We start from the raw sequence: 19,109 nt of genomic DNA, 5'->3' as shown, positions 1-19,109 counted from the left end.
TCTGAGTCCTTAGTGCCTAAGGAAGCTTCCATGTTACAGAAGTTTTAAGATGCTCCTGAGACTTTCAACTGATGCTGTTTATTTAGGAAATCTTTTAAAGAGGACTTACATTAGAGTAAAGACTTAATCTAGCAATGCATCTTTATACTTGTGATACCTTCTATTGTTATTTAGGCTAGCATTGACTAGACTTTAGCAAATGAGTGTATGTCAGGAATTTTACCGTCCCAGTAACTTCACTAACAAATGGGTAATGCAGCCAGTAAGGAGATGTGTGTTTCAGTACTTGCCTTATTTAAGGTAGAACCTTCCTGCTCATCTGTCACTTACTCTCTTTCTTTCAGTTGGTATACAGTTCTGGATTATTTTTTTTTTCCCCTCAAATGTAATTTCTCAGGATACACAATGCTTTTTGCACCTTTAAAGTTCTCATTTATATTTTATGGATATGAACCTACCACTTTTGCAACAAAATATGTCACAAATTTTGCTCCCTAGTGAAAGCATTTGGTTGTACACATTCTTCAAAACATTTGTCTTGCAGTTTGGCTAGTTGATGATTGCATCCTATAAAGAAGGCAGAATTAATCCAGCCAAAAGAATTCTACCAGAATACTTTTTGTTACAAATGAAAGTCCTTTCTTTTCTAGATGCCTTGTTGACAACTTCAACAAGACGCCTTGTTGAACAAGCTGGCTTCTGCCCAGGGGTATTTTACAGTGGAATATCTGCAAATCATTAATATAAATGCATTGAGTAATTGGATACTAACCTGCTGCCATTTCCTCTCTAACCATGATGTTTTTACTGTGGTTTTACTGCCTGCACTTCAGTGATTTTTACTTCTGTTTTGACTTGTGCCAAAATAATTAGATCAAAAGAAAAACCAAAAGTATATCTCAAGGATATACTCTTGCTCTGTCATTTCTCTTACATTGAGTGGTGCTTTATTAAATGCTGTAGTTTTAGAAAAGTAGATGAGCTTTGGGTTCTAGGGCTAGTTTCAGGCTTGAAGCTTTAAGTCTTGCTGACTGGAGTTCACATCAAGAGTCATGAATTTGTGCCCAGAGTTGTTTAGTTATTTGCCTCCATCTAATTCATCCATCAAGTAATTGTCTTTAGATTTTACAGTGATGAGGGTGAGGAAAGAACATTGCCTATGTACGGTCACTTTTTCCTTTCACAGAAAGAAAACTTAGTTGTATTTAAAAAACTGTAAAGTATCCAATTAAACTCTATGGATTATAACCCGAAAGAATAAAAAGAAAGGTGGTCCCTCTTTTGGTCTCCTACTGTATTTTTCTGCAGGAATATTTTATTTACAGATGTTTGCAGGGCAGCAGTGTGCTCATCTGTCCACGCTTGTTGTGAGTGTTCTGCCAGTGTAGCAGCAGCTTCCACACTGCAGTCTTGAGGAAACTCTTGTACTTGATCATCAATAGATTCCAGTGTGTTCCTGGCACTGGGAATACCTTTGCAAGCTCCTACAAATGACCAGTGTGTGCAGGTGTCCAGAAAAGACTTATCTCTAATTTTAATGTAATTATTTGAGGGGTGTATTTGTATGCATGTATTCCATCATCCATCTTCCTTCTTGTAAGGCAGTACTAGAGGAGTTTGCAAAAGAATTGGCTGGCTTGGGGTGCGTGGTGTTGTGACTGTCTCTGCATGAGGCACAATACTCAGTGGGACATCTTTACCTTTCTCAGAGGGGACAGTAGAAGTTGACATGCTCTGAATACATTTGAGTGGAATAAATTTAGAATTAGAATTATGTGCAGAATACCTTAAAGTTTTGTTGTAGTGGAAATACAGCCATTCTCTTACTTTTCATGAGTTCTAAACATAAGAATAGTGTGTTATTTGTAGTACATGTCTGTGTGCTCAAAGAGGTTTAGAGTACTTTGTGTTCACTAAAAGGAAGAATCGTATTCCTAAACTCAGAGTAATGTGATCATCTTACTAATGTTGGGGTTTACCCATTTTAAACACAGACTATAATCAGATTGGTGGGAATGTTTCATCTCTTCTTTAGCCTGTTACAATTTAAAAGCATAACTTCCGGAACTATAGATTTCTGCTTGTACTACTGTGTTTGTAGATACTGAGTTTAATCTCATGATATGGTTAGTCCATTTAAATCAACTGAGCATCAGCTTGGCACAGCTGAGATTAGATTCTACCTCGGTACTGTGCATCTAAGCAAGCAAAACCAATGGAACTGTCTAAAAATAACATTATAACTACTGTGGAATTATCTACTAACTTTAGGTATGTCTGAATTTTGAAAGAGTTTAGGTACTAGAATAGAGCAGTTGTAAGGGATTTTTGTTTTTTTCCTTTTTAGGAAATGTGCACTGTTGAAGAACCCAATGAAGAGTTCACATCTAGGCACAGCTTAGAATGGAAGTTCCTATTCTTGGATCACAGGTGCAGTTCCTTCTGCGTAGTAGCAATAGCAACTGAACCACAGTGGTGGCTGTAGTATTTGGAGTTCACTAATCTGCATTAACTACTCATAGCTTGTGTTGAGTTTAATTTTTTAAATTTTTTTGGATCACATACTGTAAACAAGAAAGCTTATATAATTAATTCTGGTTTGTTTGAGATAGTTTCATGTGTGAAAATAAAATGACATTGATTTTTTTTTTTTATTAATTAGGGCACCTCCCATAATAGGTTATCTTCCATTTGAAGTTTTGGGAACATCAGGCTATGATTACTATCATGTGGATGATCTAGATAATCTGGCAAAATGTCATGAGCATTGTGAGTACAACTAAGTCACTAAAACAAGCAAGTTTGTGAAATTGTACAGTTGTTCTGGTGAAATTTTATGGTGTTTTGAGTGAAGTGTCTTTACTCTCATTTGTTTGACATTATTATACTCCTGTATCTTTTTTTCTTTTGATGCAGAACTACAAAACAGATTTAACTTCATCTTAAAATTCTAGGGTTTCATTGTGGTAAATTGGAGTGCACAGCTCTATGACTAATACTTTTCCACTTCTTCCAATAGCATTTAAAAGGCTTTATAATGTTTAATAAGTGCAAAAATTGGTAGAAAACTTTCAAACCTGTTCTTATTCATTGTCTTAATACTGGATTTAAACATGGATTTGGGCTGTATGAACCTGGGAAATTATGTTCTTTTTGTGTAACTGGAGTATTTACAACCTGACAAGACAGTAAACTTTATTCTTCATCTTTATAGTAATGCAATATGGGAAAGGGAAGTCATGTTACTACAGATTCCTTACAAAGGGACAACAGTGGATTTGGCTGCAAACTCATTACTATATCACGTATCACCAGTGGAATTCCAGGCCAGAGTTTATTGTCTGTACGCACACTGTTGTAAGGTAGGTTGCTTTTTAAAGTAATCCTGCTGGCATGGGAGCTATCTTGATGGTATTTTGGAGGTAGAGAAATTATAGCAGTGTGAAGAATCACTGGAAAACTTCCTGGGATACTTTATAAGCAAGGTGGGTCTGAGGAGTTTGGTCTTTGAGGCTTGTCTTTTAACATCCCATGATAAAGTATTCATCCTTGGTTTGTTCTTCTAGTTATGCAGAAGTTAGAGCAGAAAGACGACGAGAACTTGGTATTGAGGAATCTCTTCCAGAGATAACAGCAGATAAGGTGAGTGTGTTATAGAAATTTATTTTACACCTTCATATACTAAAAATAATGTGCAAGCAAATATACAGCGGCAAAAATTGTTTTGTCCCATTTGTCCCCAAATAAAGTAATTATTTGATCTCTAAATAATGTGACTATTGAAAATGATCAAAGAAGTCTAGAAAGAGCATTTAACTGTACTCTGCCTATAACAACCTTCTCTTTTCAGGAATTAATGTGCATGTAGTTATAACATGGTAGTACCCGTAAGTTTTTATTAAGATCTGATTTCTGCAGCGTTAGATTCCTAAATAAATGGTCTCCCTTACTGGAAGTACCCATAGTCTGAAAAAACAAGGTCAACACACCAAGAAGGAATTCACAATAGGAAAGTAGGAGCTGTTCAACTGTGTGACTGTCCCACTTCTTAGAAGTATACAAAATTCATTATGAATTAATGTCCTTGGAAGCTCAATGAGTTTTATCAGCTTGTGGAGATGAACTGACATGTTTTAGTCTGACAGTTCAGAAGTGTTTTCCTTTGGCAGTTTCACAAGTTTCATCTGTCGGTGCTCCTAGTGGAACAAACTCATTCTTTCTCAAAAGAATAAGCAGTTCACTCTACACTGTTGTTCAGAGTGAATTGTGTGGCTACAGAAAGAGGTCAACTCAGTAGTCAGTTTTTGTCACCTAAGTCTGCATGCATTTTGGTTTCTAACCTTATATAGCTTTGGTTTCCAAGGATAAAAGCCTCAAATGGAAACAGAGCTTACAGCCATCAAACCTGCCACTACTTCTGCATGATCACCTGTGTAAGGGAGTTGATGAGAAACAAAAAGGTCTGAGATACTTTCTAACAGAAATACACATTGTGAGCCTGATTCGATAAATATTTGTTGTTTGTGTGTCTCTTCAGAGTCAGGACTCTGGGTCTGACAATCACATAAACACAGTGAGTCTCAAAGAAGCACTGGAAAGGTTTGATACCAGCCCCACACCTTCTGCTTCCTCCAGGAGTTCAAGAAAATCTTCACATACTGCAGTGTCGGATCATTCATGTAAGCACCAACTACTGAAAATAGAATTGCCTTCCTAATGAAGGCTTTCTCTACTTAATTTAGTTTCATGTATAACTGGCAGTTAATAATTATTTTATGACAAATGTGCAAGTGAAAATACCCTTTTTGATGGTTCAGAGATCTGCAGACTACTCTGCAAAAGACGTTTACTTTTAGGAGTACAGTATCAGACGCTACTACACCCTATTGCAATCAGATTGCACTACTGTTGGATAGTCAGGGGAAAAAAATGAATCAAAACCTTAATAGTTTTTTATTCATTGAAAGCTTCCTGTAATTAGATTATTGCATTACAGAATTGAGATAACAATTAACATGTTTCTTTCTGCTCTAACTCTCAACATTGTCAGCAACACCAACTAAAATGACAGTGGACACTAGCACTCCTCCAAGGCAAGGCTTATCTGGTCATGAAAAGACTGCGCAAAGAAGATCATCTCTGAGCAGTCAGGTAACTTCAGAGAAAAATGTATTTAAAAAGTGGAGTTAACCTTTAAAAGCTATTACTAAATCCATATGAGCTTTGTTTTATTTTTTTCTAAAAACACAATTTAAACTGTAAGAGTTTCTCTTGGAATATGTCTCTTGGAATTGCATCATCAGTATGAAACTTTGGTAACTAGATTTTAAAGGAATACAATAATTAAGCATATATGTACTTAGATTTTGTCATTAGGATTTGCAAGAATGTGAATGAATCTCTGTTTTCACTCATACAGAACTTCTTTCTGTGATTCTGGATTTTTAATACACACACATGCACACACATGCATACATATATATATATGTAAAATTGCCAGTGTAATGCTGTGTGTGTCCTTATCGAGAACTCATACAAATTTATGACTAAGAATATTAGTGAATACTACCATATCCTTTCTGAAATCTTGGTAGTATGTCATGCTTCATGTACTTGGTTCTCGTTTTCCTCTTGAACTAATACATTCACTTCATAAATGGAATGCTTATTAAAATATGTATTTCTAAAAATCTTTAGTTTAAGAATAAATCAAAGGTGTCAGCTTCCAAACTTGTTGAAGAAGTCCCTTAATACAATTAAGACTTCTAAAATTCTTGTAGTTGTAATTTCTGTTTTATACCTACTGCTTATTTATTTATTTAGCAGTGGAAAAATCATGTGTATATTATGTAGATAATAATCTGCTCTTGTTTTCTTAATTCTCTAATAATTAAGGTTAGATATTTCAGGAAACAATTTACTAATTTCTATTACACGATGCTGTTTTTGATTTGACACTTTAAAGAAATATTTCATGTAAAGTATGACGTTCATTCTCTTATGATTATGGAACATTTTTTTTTTTTAAATCCTAGTCTTTAAGCTCACAGTCTCTTGGACAACCAGTAACACAGCCAGCAATATCTCAGCCTGCAACTTTGCAGCTCCAGTCTGGAATGACTCAGGTATGGAGTAACTTGATTTATTGTTTGTTATTTTTTAAACAGTCTTGTTCTCTTAGAGAACAGCATTCTTCTGGAGTAATGGGCTGCTTGTGGCTTGGGTGGATACACAGTTCACTGAGTGAAAAACAGTTTGGATGACCAGGCCCAGAGAGTGGTGGTGAGTGGAGTTACATCCAGCTGGCAGCTGGTCACTAGTAAGGTTTCACAGGGCTCAATACTGGGGCCAGTCCTGTTTAATATATTCATTGATGATATGGACAAAGGCATTGGGGTCATCATCAGTGAGTTTGCAGATGACATCCAGTTGGGTGAGAGTGTTGATCTGCTGGAGGGCAGGAAGGCTCTGCAGTAGGGTCTGGACAGGCTTGATTGAGAGGCCAAGGTTCAACAGGGCCAAGTGTCAGGTCCTGAACTTGGGTCACAACAATCCCCTGCAGTGCTACAGTCTGGAGGAAGAGGGGCTGGAAAGCTGTCCAGCAGAGAAGGACCTCGGGGTGCTGGTGACAGCAGCTGAACATGAGCCAGCAGTGCCCAGGTGGCCAAGAAGGCCAATGGCATCCTGGCCTGTGTCAGCAATAGTGTGGCCAGCAGGAGCCGGGTTGTCCTCCTGTACTCGGTACTGGGGAGGCTGCACCTCAAATCCCGTGTCTAGTTCTGGGCCCCTCACTGCAATAAAGACATTGAGGTGCTGGAGAGAGTCCAGAGAAGGGCAGTGGAGTTGGTGAAGGCTCTGGAACATTAATCAGATGAAGAGTGGCTGAGGGAGCTGGGATCATTTAGCCTGGAGAAAAGGCTCAGGGGAGACCACCTGAAAGGAGGTTGTAGCAAGGTGAGTGTTGGACTCTTCTCTCAGGTAACAGGGACAGAGTGAGAGGAAATGGTCTTGAGACGCACCAGGGAAGGTTTAAATTGTATATTAGGAAAAATTTCTTTACAGAAAGGGTTGCCAGTCATTGGAGCAGGCTTCAAGTCATGGGAACAGGCTGACCAGGGAATTGGTAGAATCACTATTCCTGAGGGTATTTAAAACCATGTAGATGTCATCTTTAGGGACATGGGTTAGTGTTGGACTTGGCAGTGCTAGGTTAGTGGTCATCCTTGATGATTTTAAAGGCCTTTTCCATCTTAAACAATTCTCTGCTTCTATATTCTGAATATAATGTTGATTTCTCTTTTAGAAATTAAGTCCTTTGGTGCCAAATTATTCTCTTGAAATGAGAAAATTCCTTTATTTTTTTTCTTCCTGGTGTTTGTGTGGTTTTCAGCCTTGTGCATTAGCAGCATAGATATAAAAACAGTTAAAGTTAAAATATTTTAGGGAATTAATTTAAAAGTCCAGCAACTCTGCTGGCATATATATGCCTATATCCTTATAAAACAAGGCTGCTTGGTCTGTGAAATGGTTCTGTGTAATAACAAGATATAAGTATCAAAAGGTCATACTGACTTGGGGCCTGTAGCAAATGTCTGAGGAAGAACAGAAGTGGCATATAGTTTCTCTGTGGGCTCAGTCTTCAGCTTTTTGTGACTGAGGGTATTCCCAAGTTATTTGTATGTTTTAGCTCTCGGTGAATCTTTTTTTCTAAACTGGCACAATTCTAATTTTTAACATGAGAGAGCTTTAACATCCACAGTACCATGTAAATTACTAAGGCTACACACACACATATATATGACACCAGTCAGTTTCTTGTGCTATGAATTTTTTTAGTTCACCAATTCTAATGTATCAATTAAATGTTGATTCTGTGATGTTTTCATATTCATGAATTGATCCTCAGATTAAACCTCAGATCATGGTTTATTAGTGATTTAAGGAGCAAGGCTTGATTTCTTCTGTGGAAGACTGTACTTCTGTAAATAAATAGTAATTTTTGCTCAGCTTTTAATTTATTGATTGCACTACAGCCTGTGTTTCAGTTTTCAGCTCAGCTAGGAGCTATGCAACATCTTAAGGACCAGCTAGAGCAAAGAACACGCATGATAGAGGCAAATATTCATCGGCAGCAGGAAGAATTGCGTAAGATTCAAGAGCAGCTTCAAATTGTTCATGGTCAAGGACTCCAGGTGAGTTAGTGTATCACTTACAGGTTTAATCTATAGAGAATTTAGGCATCTGAAATGTGTCTTGGGCACCTCATTCCACAACAGGATCCTCCATATTCCCTGTCAGCTGCCATCTATGCCTAATATGTCCAAAATCCATATTATCTGAAGCTGCTGTTCCAGAGGTACCTGATGCTTTGCTACTGAATGTATCTGGAAATGCCCCAGTGTTGAGCAGGTCAAGCCTAGCTTATGACTTAACCTAATTAAAAGTGAAAGGATGGAGTGGTTGTCAATTCTTGCAAAGTTTTGCAGTCATTAGAATATTAATCCAAAATCTGAAAGTTGAGCATCTGTTTTTATCTTCTAACTCTGAGGCTGTTAAATCCATGTTTCTTTGTTTCTTAAACTGTCCTATCAGGCTGAATGGCTCGACTTTGCATGGTAAACTTGAAGGAGTTACTGAGCCAGAAAGACAAGAAGTCTAGAGGGTGCATTACTCAGTCTAGCAGCTGACTACCTGATTTCTGATTTTTTTTTTCTTTCTATTTTTGTCATTGTCTTTTCAGCAGCTATATTTGGAAGAAAATAATTACCCTTTTGGGCTTTTCTAGTGAAAAGACCCAAATTAAGAAAAAAAACGAAAACACCTCAAAGTAAGATATATTTTAGGGCAATAATTTAATATTTTCACTCTGCATTGTACTAAAGAGTAGAAAAAATACTTCCTGGAAGTATTGAGTATGTTGCTTAAACTCGGTTGGAAGAGAAAGAGTTTCTGGCGTGTGCCATTTTCAGTGTTGTGTAATGCCTAGTGTAAACATGCCAGCAGTAGACTGACTTATCCATGTTTCAGAGGGAGAGATTCGCTGCTCTCCTTCCTGTGCAGTGTGGAGGGGCCTTATTCAGGAATGTGAAAACTAGAGAAAATACTTCAGTGTTGCACATTCTGACTTGTAGGCTTGGGCCTAACTTTTTGTAAAGAACCTAGAATTGTGCTGAATTCTGTTTATTATAACAGTTTTGGAAAATTCAGTATAATCATTATGATTTCCTGATTGTCAGGGAAGATGACATTCTTGATGCTTTGCCTGGATCTACTAATTCAGAGATTTTCTTCATGTGATTTAGTGTTACTGCGGAACAGTAACACTAAACAGTTCTATCCTACAAATAGAAGTGACATCTCAAATATATTTTATCTTTAGATAGTTCTAGACTGCATTACTTGTTAGTCTCTAAATGGTGGTTTTTCTTTAAGAACAAATACTGAATACTAATGTTTAGAACTCTAGAAATCAGGATTCTGATTCTTACCAGTTAGAACTGAGTCACTGAATACTGACCCTGTAACTTGTGGAATTTCTTAAGATGTTCTTGCAGCAGTCAGCTTCTGGACTCAACTTTGGTTCTGTGCAGCTTCCTTCTGGAAATTCTTCAACTGTTCAGCAGCTTACACCAATAAACATGCAAGGTCAAGTTGTTCAGACTAATCAGACTCAAAGTGGGATGAACACAGGCCATATAAATACTCCACACATGATACAGCAGCAGCAGCCTTTGCAGAGTACTGCAACACAGGTAAAATTCTATTACTGATTTTGCTGGATAGAATATTTGCTCAAAACCGCAGCTGAAACACATCAGCTTCCCTGACATTCCTGTTATGAATGAATGTTTGAGATTGCTTAAAAATCATCAGCAAGGGTATCAGCAAAAGCCTGATTTAATATTAAGTGGCAGCACAACAAAGTTCGTTGGCAAGATTCACTCTACAACTTACAGGACAGTTGAGGCACAACAAGGAAGAAACAAGCAGCAACAAAACCAAACAAAATCGAGGCAATCAAAACAGAAGTGAATCAAGAACTATCTAGGGGAGAGAGTGTGTGTGTGTGTTTCGGTGCATGTTACAAAAGGATGGTGATGGCAAAGATAAAAAGGAATATGGCCTAAAAGCTTAACAGCACTCAGACTTACACATTAAACCTAATAATGTAACAAAGAAACAGCTCTTAACTCCTACTGTATATTTAACCATAACAATTTAGCAGAGGAATAACACTCAACAGCATGTATCCCCACGAAAGGTTCTAAAACACTTCTAATGGGTTTGATCATTATATGGAGTCTCTATACACATCTGGTCTCTGCGGTCACCCTCCTCTGTACCCTTTTCCACATTCCATACTTTCTTTTTGAGATTTGTGAAGAGGCAGACTAGTGATGCATTTTACCATCTCAGCAGTAGGCTAGTTCCAAATTTTCAAGTAAGAAATTCTTGACGTTATGTGCACATTTTAAGTTGGGCACAGAGATGCTAAAGGAGTAAAAAGATAATTTTGAACAGACAGTATGCAAGTAGCTGAAAAATTCAGGGAAAAATATAACCTGAACAGGAAAAGAAGTTAATGTAAGAGACTTGATTTCCAAGGTCCAGTCCCTCCTCTAAAGCCTCAGTCAGTAGAAATAACTGTGTACTTTGAATTAAGAATTTGTTTTAATAGAAAAAAAACACTGGTAGTTTTGAAGTGTGGCAGTGGCAGTGAGGAGAACAGCTATAGAACCTGGCTGTTTTCAACTTACTATTTCAAAATTTCTTTTCAGCATAATCAACAAAATGTGCTTAGTGGACACAATCAGCAGTCTTCTCTTGCCAGCCAGTCACAGAACACAGTCTCGGCACCTTTGTACAACACTATGGTGATTTCTCAGCCAACAGCAGGAAATGTGGTGCAGGTTCCCTCTAGCTTATCACAGAACAACAACCAGAATGCTGCTGCAGTAACCACTTTTACACAGGACAGACAAATCAGGTAAATCTTCAAGACCTATATTTAAGATGACTTTTTGTAATGGTATGCTTGTGCAGCTGCACCATATACAAAAGGAACTAAAGTGGCGTTAAAAAGATCGTGTGATTCGTGTTTCAACTGTATGGATACAACCCTTGAAGCTAAACTGCCCAAAGTAACATGTTCGCAGGCTTATCAAAACTCATGTTGTTATAACAAGTATGACTTTGAGTAATCTGCCTTTCACAAGTGTATGTGATGCTTCATATGTTTTTCCCGAAGGAACTCCAAATGTCTTTTTCTGTTAACAGATTTTCTCAAGGTCAGCAACTTGTAACAAAACTTGTCACGGCCCCAGTAGCATGTGGAGCGGTAATGGTACCAAGTACTATGTTCATGGGACAGGTGGTGACAGCTTATCCCACTTTTGCTGCCCAACAGCAGCAGACACAGACTTTGTCAATAACACAACAACAGCAGCAGCAGCAGCAGCAACAGCAAAGTCAGCAGGACCATCAGCAGCAGCTCACCACAGTACAACAGCCAGCTCAGTCACAGCTGACCCAGCACCCTCAGCAGTTCCTACAGGTAATGAATGTAGAGCTGTTTACAAATTTTCCAAGTCCTGCACTTTCAGCATTGCTGGGTAATCCGGGGGTGCTTTACCTGAAAACAAAGCATGTAAAGTTGTAACCTGTGAAAAAGCCCCATGCATGAGGTATGTTTATTCTGTAGCTATTCTCTAAAATCCTATTACTTAAAGGAGAGGTGGTCTTTCCAGCAGTGTTACTCCATGCATTGTCCTATCTTACATCTTTTCTGCCCTTTGAATTGCTGCTCTTAGTTGTCTGTGGGATGAAAAAACAGATGTTTCCTTCAAAACATTTACAAGTTTACATTTATTAACTTTACATATTAATGCAGTAAGGTATGAGAGATTATAATTGGTCTGGAAAGCAGCACAGAGCCCAAAGCATGACACGTCCCAGTAACATGAGGTATGAAGTTTTGTCAAGGCTACAGGGGACCTGAGCAGCAAGTAACTTTGTAAGCAGACTAGGGAAGAACCTTGTATTAGTGGAAAAAGGAAGAGATTGAGGGTCAAAAGAGAAGGAGGACAAACCCCAAGAAGTTTAGAAATAGGAAATCTCTAAAAGATATAGAAGGTAGAATAAATTGATGGGGAAATCTGTTGCCATTTGTTGATTCCAATTAATTACTGACATGTGGGTTACGCAGCATCTGGAGTTGGTGAAGGAAATGTCATGCTGGCTAGAGCACTAGAGAAGCTGTTTAGCAGGTTGGTAGTATCTGTATCTCTGCTTCTAAATTTAAAAGTTCATACAATTTTGACTTAATTCCAGTGTAACAGATATGTCAAATATGGAGATCTCAGAAGGTCTGTTCCTACTGTAGAATTTCGTTCTAGGCCTAGTCTAGTATTTTTAATACAAGCGAATAAAGTGCTCAAATTTGAAGTGAAGCAAATACTCTTTAAAAAGGACAAAAGTGCTTTTTCTGCTTCTGTTCACTGGGGCATCTTACAGTTTGGTTCTGTAGGTGGAGCAGTTGACGTACTTTACTTTCTGCAGAACATTTCAGGACTGAGACATCCTAGAACCCATCCTCCATTGTTTTTCTTCACTGAAAATTTTTTTGTTTGTTCTAAGAAGAATACTGCTAAAACTAACTGCCATTTCCAGTAGTAATAAGTCTCCTTCAAAGGGGATGTTTGGGTCTGCAAATGCACCATTTTCTTTGTGTCTTTTGTCTGTGGGGAATAAATGTGATCTGAGCCAAATCATGCACTATTTTTTCATTCAACTGCAATGACAGCTGCCTACACTTACTCAAATAGATTCCTTATGCCCTGCTATGCTTTTGTGGCTTGAAATGAAGACAAATTGCCATATGTTCCTACCTATCACCACAGAAATTCCAAATTACAGCTGCTTTATTAATTGGTCAGACGCACTGCTTAAATGTATTAGTATGAACAAATCTTCATGTTGTTTATTCAGCTTAACTGGCCAAATCCAAGAATTATTTTGATTGAACCCTTATGAAAAGTTAAAAAGCAGCTAGGCCTGTGTTTCTCAGTGCAGCAGGAAAAACAGTTTTTTTCTATTCTCGTGTTTTAGACATCCAGGTTACTTCATGGAAATCAGTCGGCTCAGCTTATTCTATCTGCTGCTTTCCCACTACAACAAAGCACTTTCACTCAGTCCCACCACCAGCAGCATCAGTCTCAGCAGCAGCAGCTGTCACGACACAGAACTGACAAGATGACTGATCCTTCCAAAGTTCAGCCACAGTAGTGTGGGTGCTGCCTCTTTTTGAAGCAAACTGCCAAGAGGGGCTGCCCCACAGACAGTTGCACTGAAGCTACAGAGGTAACAGTACGAAGGCTTTCTACCACCATGGTGTTGAGATCTCCTTTTAACTTCTGGAATCTGTTAAGAAAAGCCACAAGATGATGATGGGGACATGGCCGACTTTGAGAGTTGCCCCAGTTTCTGTGTTCTAAAGGATTTGCTGCCATGTTGTAATTTGTCCAGGTGAAATCTCCAAATGTGACTGAAATGAGAGTGATGCTGAAAATATTGGTATTTTTATCAATTCTGTACATTTTTAAAGTATTAAAACGGACATGGAGCAATTGTTTTGAATTAGCAGGAAAAAATGCCAGAAATATAGTCCAAAAACCATCTAATTTTTTTTCAGATGATTACAGGACAGTAAATATTTTGAAAATGTTGTGTGAAATCCAGTTCTCTGTTGTACAGATGCTGTAAAATATTGTGTATATGTCTGCATAAAAGAGAAAGAGCAAAATATTTTATATGATGCATGAAAATGTAATCTGTTATTTGTAGGTTTGAATATGTTTCCCTAAATTCTCACGCCATACTCAGACTAATGTTTTCCTCTGTTCTACCCTTTTGTTTACAACATGATGCATCATTATTTTCACCCTTAATGTGGGCACAAGTCTCTTGTTTGTGCTTTGTCTGTGATGTCAGGGTTTGTTCGGTGAGGTATAGTGTGTTGGTTAGTTGACTGCTTGAAGTTAAATTATTGATGAAGCTGTTTGAACTGGTGATCATGCATCAGGGTTCAGGACATTCAGATTCATAAATATCATCCATCATTTCATAATGAATTCATAATTTTATTTGAAAAATAGGAATTTGCACTGCTTTCTTGCGGATGGTTTGGAATTTTATTCCCCAAAGCTATCTTTTGATATAGTTCATAGTTGGAAATATTTATGTAAAAGGTTTAAAAAAAATGACAGTAATTTTCAAGAATGTTTCAGTTATAGGAGTAATTTGCACAAAAATATATTTACATTTAATAACCTTTTGGGCACTTTTTAACCACTTTCTCTGTGGTGAGAATTGTAACTTGTTAAACCATGTTGGAATCTTTTTATTCTCCTTCAAAAATTAGTCAGAACTAATTCAGGGTCATTTTAACAACAACAACAAAACCCATAGTGCCTTGATTTTAATTCAGGTGATAATGTTGAACATCTTGAATTACAATGTCTTGAATCTGTAACCATTTCCAATTTTGAAGTCTTAGCACATTGTCAACCAAACTTGTGTATCTGCTTCATAGATATTTCTGTATTGTGTTAATTTTAAGTGGTCTGAGTTGAGACCATGAATATTTTTGACTGGTACTCCCCCTCAGACAGTAGCCAGAAATATAGGAGTCTCAAAAATCTCAGATCTTTAAGGTAATACTCTTAAAAAAAAAAATTAAAAAAAAATGCAGCAAACCTTAAAAGACAGGACTCCTTTTGCAGAAGGAAGAATAATGAGCTGATTTTTTCTTTTTTTAATAATTTTTGGAAGCATGGGGGAGATCATGATTGCATTTAACACTACCAGGTATTGATTTAAGAGCTATCACTGAACTAAGACTTCAGAAGGCAACTTCACTTTATAAAGAAAATAAAAAGTTCCAACAGATATGTGCTATTTAAGTAAATGTTGGTAGGTTTTTATGGTACTAGTTTGTGGAAACCAGAACTTCGGAGGAAAATTAATAAATGCTGATAGATCTGATAATTAATTAAAAACAAAAACCAGTAAAAGCAGTTAAAACTAGTGCTAGGGAGAGAAAGCTGGATTAATCTTGAATTCTAAGGAGGAGTTGAATGAATGTAACCAAATGGTGATGGTCTATTTTGTACTATGGAACAGTTTGATTGTATTACTGGATGAACCAAACCTGCAGGAGGTAATACCAGTTTAGCCAAGCCTTTGATGCCGTTGGTTACGTTTTGGGGCAAGCCTTCGCCTCTGCACGTGTCCCAGCATTAGACCTTTGTTACTCCCCAGTCATAAAGCAAATGTTTGGCACCAAAAAGCCAAGCAGTGAACAAGGAGAGTGTGAGAAACACAGTACCAAAGAGAATCAGATTGCTCTCTGCTCCAAGAAGCCTATTGCAACTTGGAGCAAGGAACAGATGCCAATACCAAACATAGCAAGAAACACTTTCCCTTCTTTAAAGGGAATTCTGGCATTCTTCAGACTGGGATAATTGTCAGAGACCTGTTTCTGTAAAGTTCTATGTAAAGAAATCCTGCCTTGCTCTGCTATCCCTGCCACTCCATTCCACCTGTTTCTATATGAAGCTGCATTGACTAGAGGTCTGTGCTATCACTTCTTTGCCTAATGGAAGATAGGTTAGATACAGATTTCTTTAACCAATTACAATAAAAATATAGCTCTAAAAAAGAAAACTGGGAGAGCTTTAATAGTGCTGTTAGAACTACTGAATAGTGGTAAAATAGGTATATTAAGCTATTATACTGAGAATTACAGAAATTAGAGATACCAGCCAGACAGTTAATGATGCAGCTTTTATATAAAGCTTCATTTCTCTTCCCATTCTCCCCATCCCAAATAGTGTGCTGCTATAGGTCTGTCAGTAAAAAGGCTAAACTAGGAGAGAGAAATTAGATGGTGGTAGCATGGCTGCTGAAAGAGAATATAGAAGTGTATGCTTTGATCAAGAAACTTTTTGAAGCCTCAGAGGGAGGTCATTCAATTACAGAACTACCAGTTAGTAGAGAAGGGATAGAAGATGGGGAAATTCTAAGGAATTGGAAAACTACAGCACACATTTGAAGAATTCCTGAAATGAATCAGGCAAACTCTGCTAAGGCAAGTGTGTAGAACTTGGCCCAGGTTGTGTGCAAGTATGGAGATGCTTTGTTCACAAGCAGTGACTAAAAAGTATATATTTAACAGGTCTGCAGCTTCCCTTGTTGCTGAATCAATTGCTGAACTGTCCTTGAGTTTTAGTGATAAGAGGACCAGGCTGTTGCCTCTTTCTTAATCAGCCTTTTGCTTCTGCCTGACTCATTTACTACAGACTTACTTGCAACATCCTCATAAATAGCACGACAGTGAATGCCGTGATGCTGCAGGTTCTGGAGCAGAAATGTTGCAGAACGACTCTGACAGAAGGGAAGGAGTCTGTTAAGGGGAGGATTGTATTTGTGAAGAAATGGGCTGGTGATACTTCATGGAGTGAAAAGGACGGCATTTGCACAGAGTTTAGGAGACAGATGTTGACTGCAATGGGTGAGGCTTTGAAGAAAAGTGGGATAACTTCAGAGAGAAAAAAGAATATAGCTATTTTTATATTATATTTAATATATATTATATTTGTATATAAATATGAAACGATTCTAGTAGGAGCTCTCCATATGCCTTCCACTTCATCTAGAAGGTTTACCTTCTGCACTACGGTTCCAGTGTGTCACCACCTTCTGTGGGCATCTTGCCTACTGCCAAACACCAAAATTAGTAACCCAGCATCCTTACAAAAAAATAGGTTTCATTTCAGCTTTATGTAAAAATGAATAAAATAAAGATATATCAGGCAGTTTTTCACAGGAAAAAGAAATTATCTTAAGACTTAAATAGCACTTTCTCTTTTTGTTTTTAGGTTGTTTTTTTTTTTTGAGTAATAACAAGCACTTTACTGAAAAGACTATTTGAAAAACAGTTTATTTCTTTAGTCAGTGAAACTGTTAAAAAGGGGGCGCATTGAGGAATAACAGATGAAAATGTCAAAAGAGACATTTCTGGAAAATGTTTCTTTATTATGGTGATCCTTTGAGGTTTAAAGTGCAGGATTAAAAAGGCTTCTAAAACCAGTTGCCTTTGTGTTTTATATGGCCAGGGGAAGGGATTAGGGATGATAGCTTCCTTGGAAGGAGGCTTTTTAAGTTGCACAGTTGCCTATGAGAGAGATCATCTGGAGGCTCATTTGCCTGCTCAATAATTCTAAGTGTCCCTTAGGATTATAAATTATGTTAAAATGTTCTGAAGGTTTAAAGATGTGGCCTTTTTCAAATGTTAAAGTCGATTCAAGAATCATTTATATTTTCAGAGATTTAACCCAGGTATTGTTATGAGTGTTTTAAATGTCATGGCATCAGGAGATGTTAAACATGTCAGATTCATAAGCTTCTCTATTTGAAATAATTATTAAAATTAGATGTACAGTCAGAGGGCTGGAAAATGGTTATTTTGATTAAAGGGAAAAGAGACTAGTTTTAATAATTAACCTTTTATTTTTTTACTTATCCCTGGTGGAAAAAAATTGAAGAGAATGAAACGGATTTGGATTAAAAAAGACATATTTAAACAAATCATAGTAGATGAGACAACTGTGAGAGAACATTTGAAATTGTCTTGGTTGTCCATGAGACTGGGTAGTTGCTTTTTCACTACCATGTTTTTAACACTACATTCCTTGTCTTTTTCTTTTTTTGTCTTTTTTAAACAGGTGATTTTAAACTCTGCGATACTTCATGCTATGCCATCTGCATGAATTTTGCCAGCATGATATGCTATATTAAAAGAAAGTATACCTAAATAAAAAGGAAGGGGGGGAAAAAAACACTGTGTCTGAAAAAATACTTTATGGCCTAATAACAGAGAACCCAGCTATGACTGAGAGATGCTGCATTAATAGACAATCAATCAATGGGTAATTATTTATGAAACTTTTGGGAATGGTCTTAAAGATGTAACTGCTTTGAAAGCAGTTGGTGAGTTGTCTTTTTCTAACAAGAAAGGTAAAAAATATTTATTTTCAAATATATCAGATTGAATTTTGAGTTTTTAAGCAGTGTTGATTTCACAGTGTCTTGGGTTTCAGTTTTGTTTTGTATTTTTTTAACTGGCATTAGATTTATATACGTAAAAAAAAACAAACAGAAAAACCCTAGTGCCGTTCATATTGACGTCAGGAAATGTAGATACAGTTCCCTGGTGTTCATGTGACCATTACTAACTGTCAATTTTTTAACTGAATAAATGTAACTCATTTAAAATTTTGCTTTCTGTAGCTTCTAAGGTTCTAGAAGTTTTTTTCTGAGTTGCTTGATGTCAGTTTTATCCAAGTTTCACAGTGAAGCGCTCTTACCCTTCCCACGACTGTACCAAAGGCACTCTCTCTCCCCCACCCACAGAACTGACTTGTGAGAAGTTGCTTGATGTCACTTTTATCTTCTCTCCCCTACCCAGACAAATGACTTGTGAGATTTCAGTAAAAATGCATACTGTATTTTTTCCTTGTCTTCTCTCTGTATCTCTTTATAAACTGATGCCCCACTCTAAAGGCTAGAGACCTCTGATTTGTGTATTTACATTACTGCCTTTGAATTTACTCACACAGCACTTGATGGAGTGCACACAACTTAAAACTGCTTTCACACCTTCGTGTCTACACTCCCTGTTCTTGCCAAAGGATGGGCGGCACTGCAGCGGGTTTGGATGGGCAGAGCCCTTCCCTCACTTTCTGTCATGGGCAGAACACTCCTCTCTTTCAGTTGGTGCCACTCCCCTCCCTGGGTATTTCTTCTGCTGGTGAAATGTCAAAGAATAGTACTTTAAAGGAGTAGAGGTGGTCTGAAATGTTGGCTGTGCCACTGAGCAAGGAAGCAGAGACTTGCATTTAGCTGCAAGCACAACTTGTTGAGAGCATGTAGCTCCTGCCTGGAAGAGCTGTGTGATGATACGTAACCTGTCAGGGTGGTCTGAGCCTCTTTTCACTGATCAAAGTGTAAACATCTGTAATTCCAAATTAATGAAATGTTCAGGGAAAGGA

The 19,109-nt window shown here is 37.5% G+C and overlaps 1 protein-coding gene across 10 annotated transcripts in view; it reads left to right on the top strand.

Annotated features, from left to right (window-relative positions):
* The window catches only part of CLOCK (clock circadian regulator), a 61,404-nt gene extending 47,596 nt beyond the window's left edge, over nt 1-13,808 (top strand). For 9 of the 10 annotated variants that reach the window (XM_014261223.2, XM_088056039.1, XM_005517708.3 and 6 more), the window contains 12 exons: nt 2,348-2,430; nt 2,663-2,769; nt 3,215-3,362; nt 3,567-3,642; nt 4,538-4,679; nt 5,051-5,151; nt 6,036-6,125; nt 8,034-8,192; nt 9,543-9,752; nt 10,779-10,987; nt 11,278-11,554; nt 13,108-13,808. In XM_014261223.2, the coding sequence (XP_014116698.1) occupies nt 2,348-2,430; nt 2,663-2,769; nt 3,215-3,362; nt 3,567-3,642; nt 4,538-4,679; nt 5,051-5,151; nt 6,036-6,125; nt 8,034-8,192; nt 9,543-9,752; nt 10,779-10,987; nt 11,278-11,554; nt 13,108-13,284 (1,779 nt within the window). In that variant the 3' untranslated portion in view covers nt 13,285-13,808. The remainder of the gene's footprint in view (nt 1-2,347; nt 2,431-2,662; nt 2,770-3,214; nt 3,363-3,566; nt 3,643-4,537; nt 4,680-5,050; nt 5,152-6,035; nt 6,126-8,033; nt 8,193-9,542; nt 9,753-10,778; nt 10,988-11,277; nt 11,555-13,107) is intronic. The other variant, XM_005517709.3, reaches the window with a different exon arrangement.
* Nucleotides 13,809-19,109: the final 5,301 nt, after the last annotated feature.

Source organism: Pseudopodoces humilis, chromosome 6, assembly GCF_049639895.1.
Source record: "Pseudopodoces humilis isolate 2021_Gansu_Grassland_sample_001 chromosome 6, ASM4963989v1, whole genome shotgun sequence".
Lineage (NCBI taxonomy): Eukaryota > Metazoa > Chordata > Aves > Passeriformes > Paridae > Pseudopodoces > Pseudopodoces humilis.
Note: the sequence above shows the minus strand (reverse complement) of the source record. Positions and strands in the feature narration are given on the sequence as shown.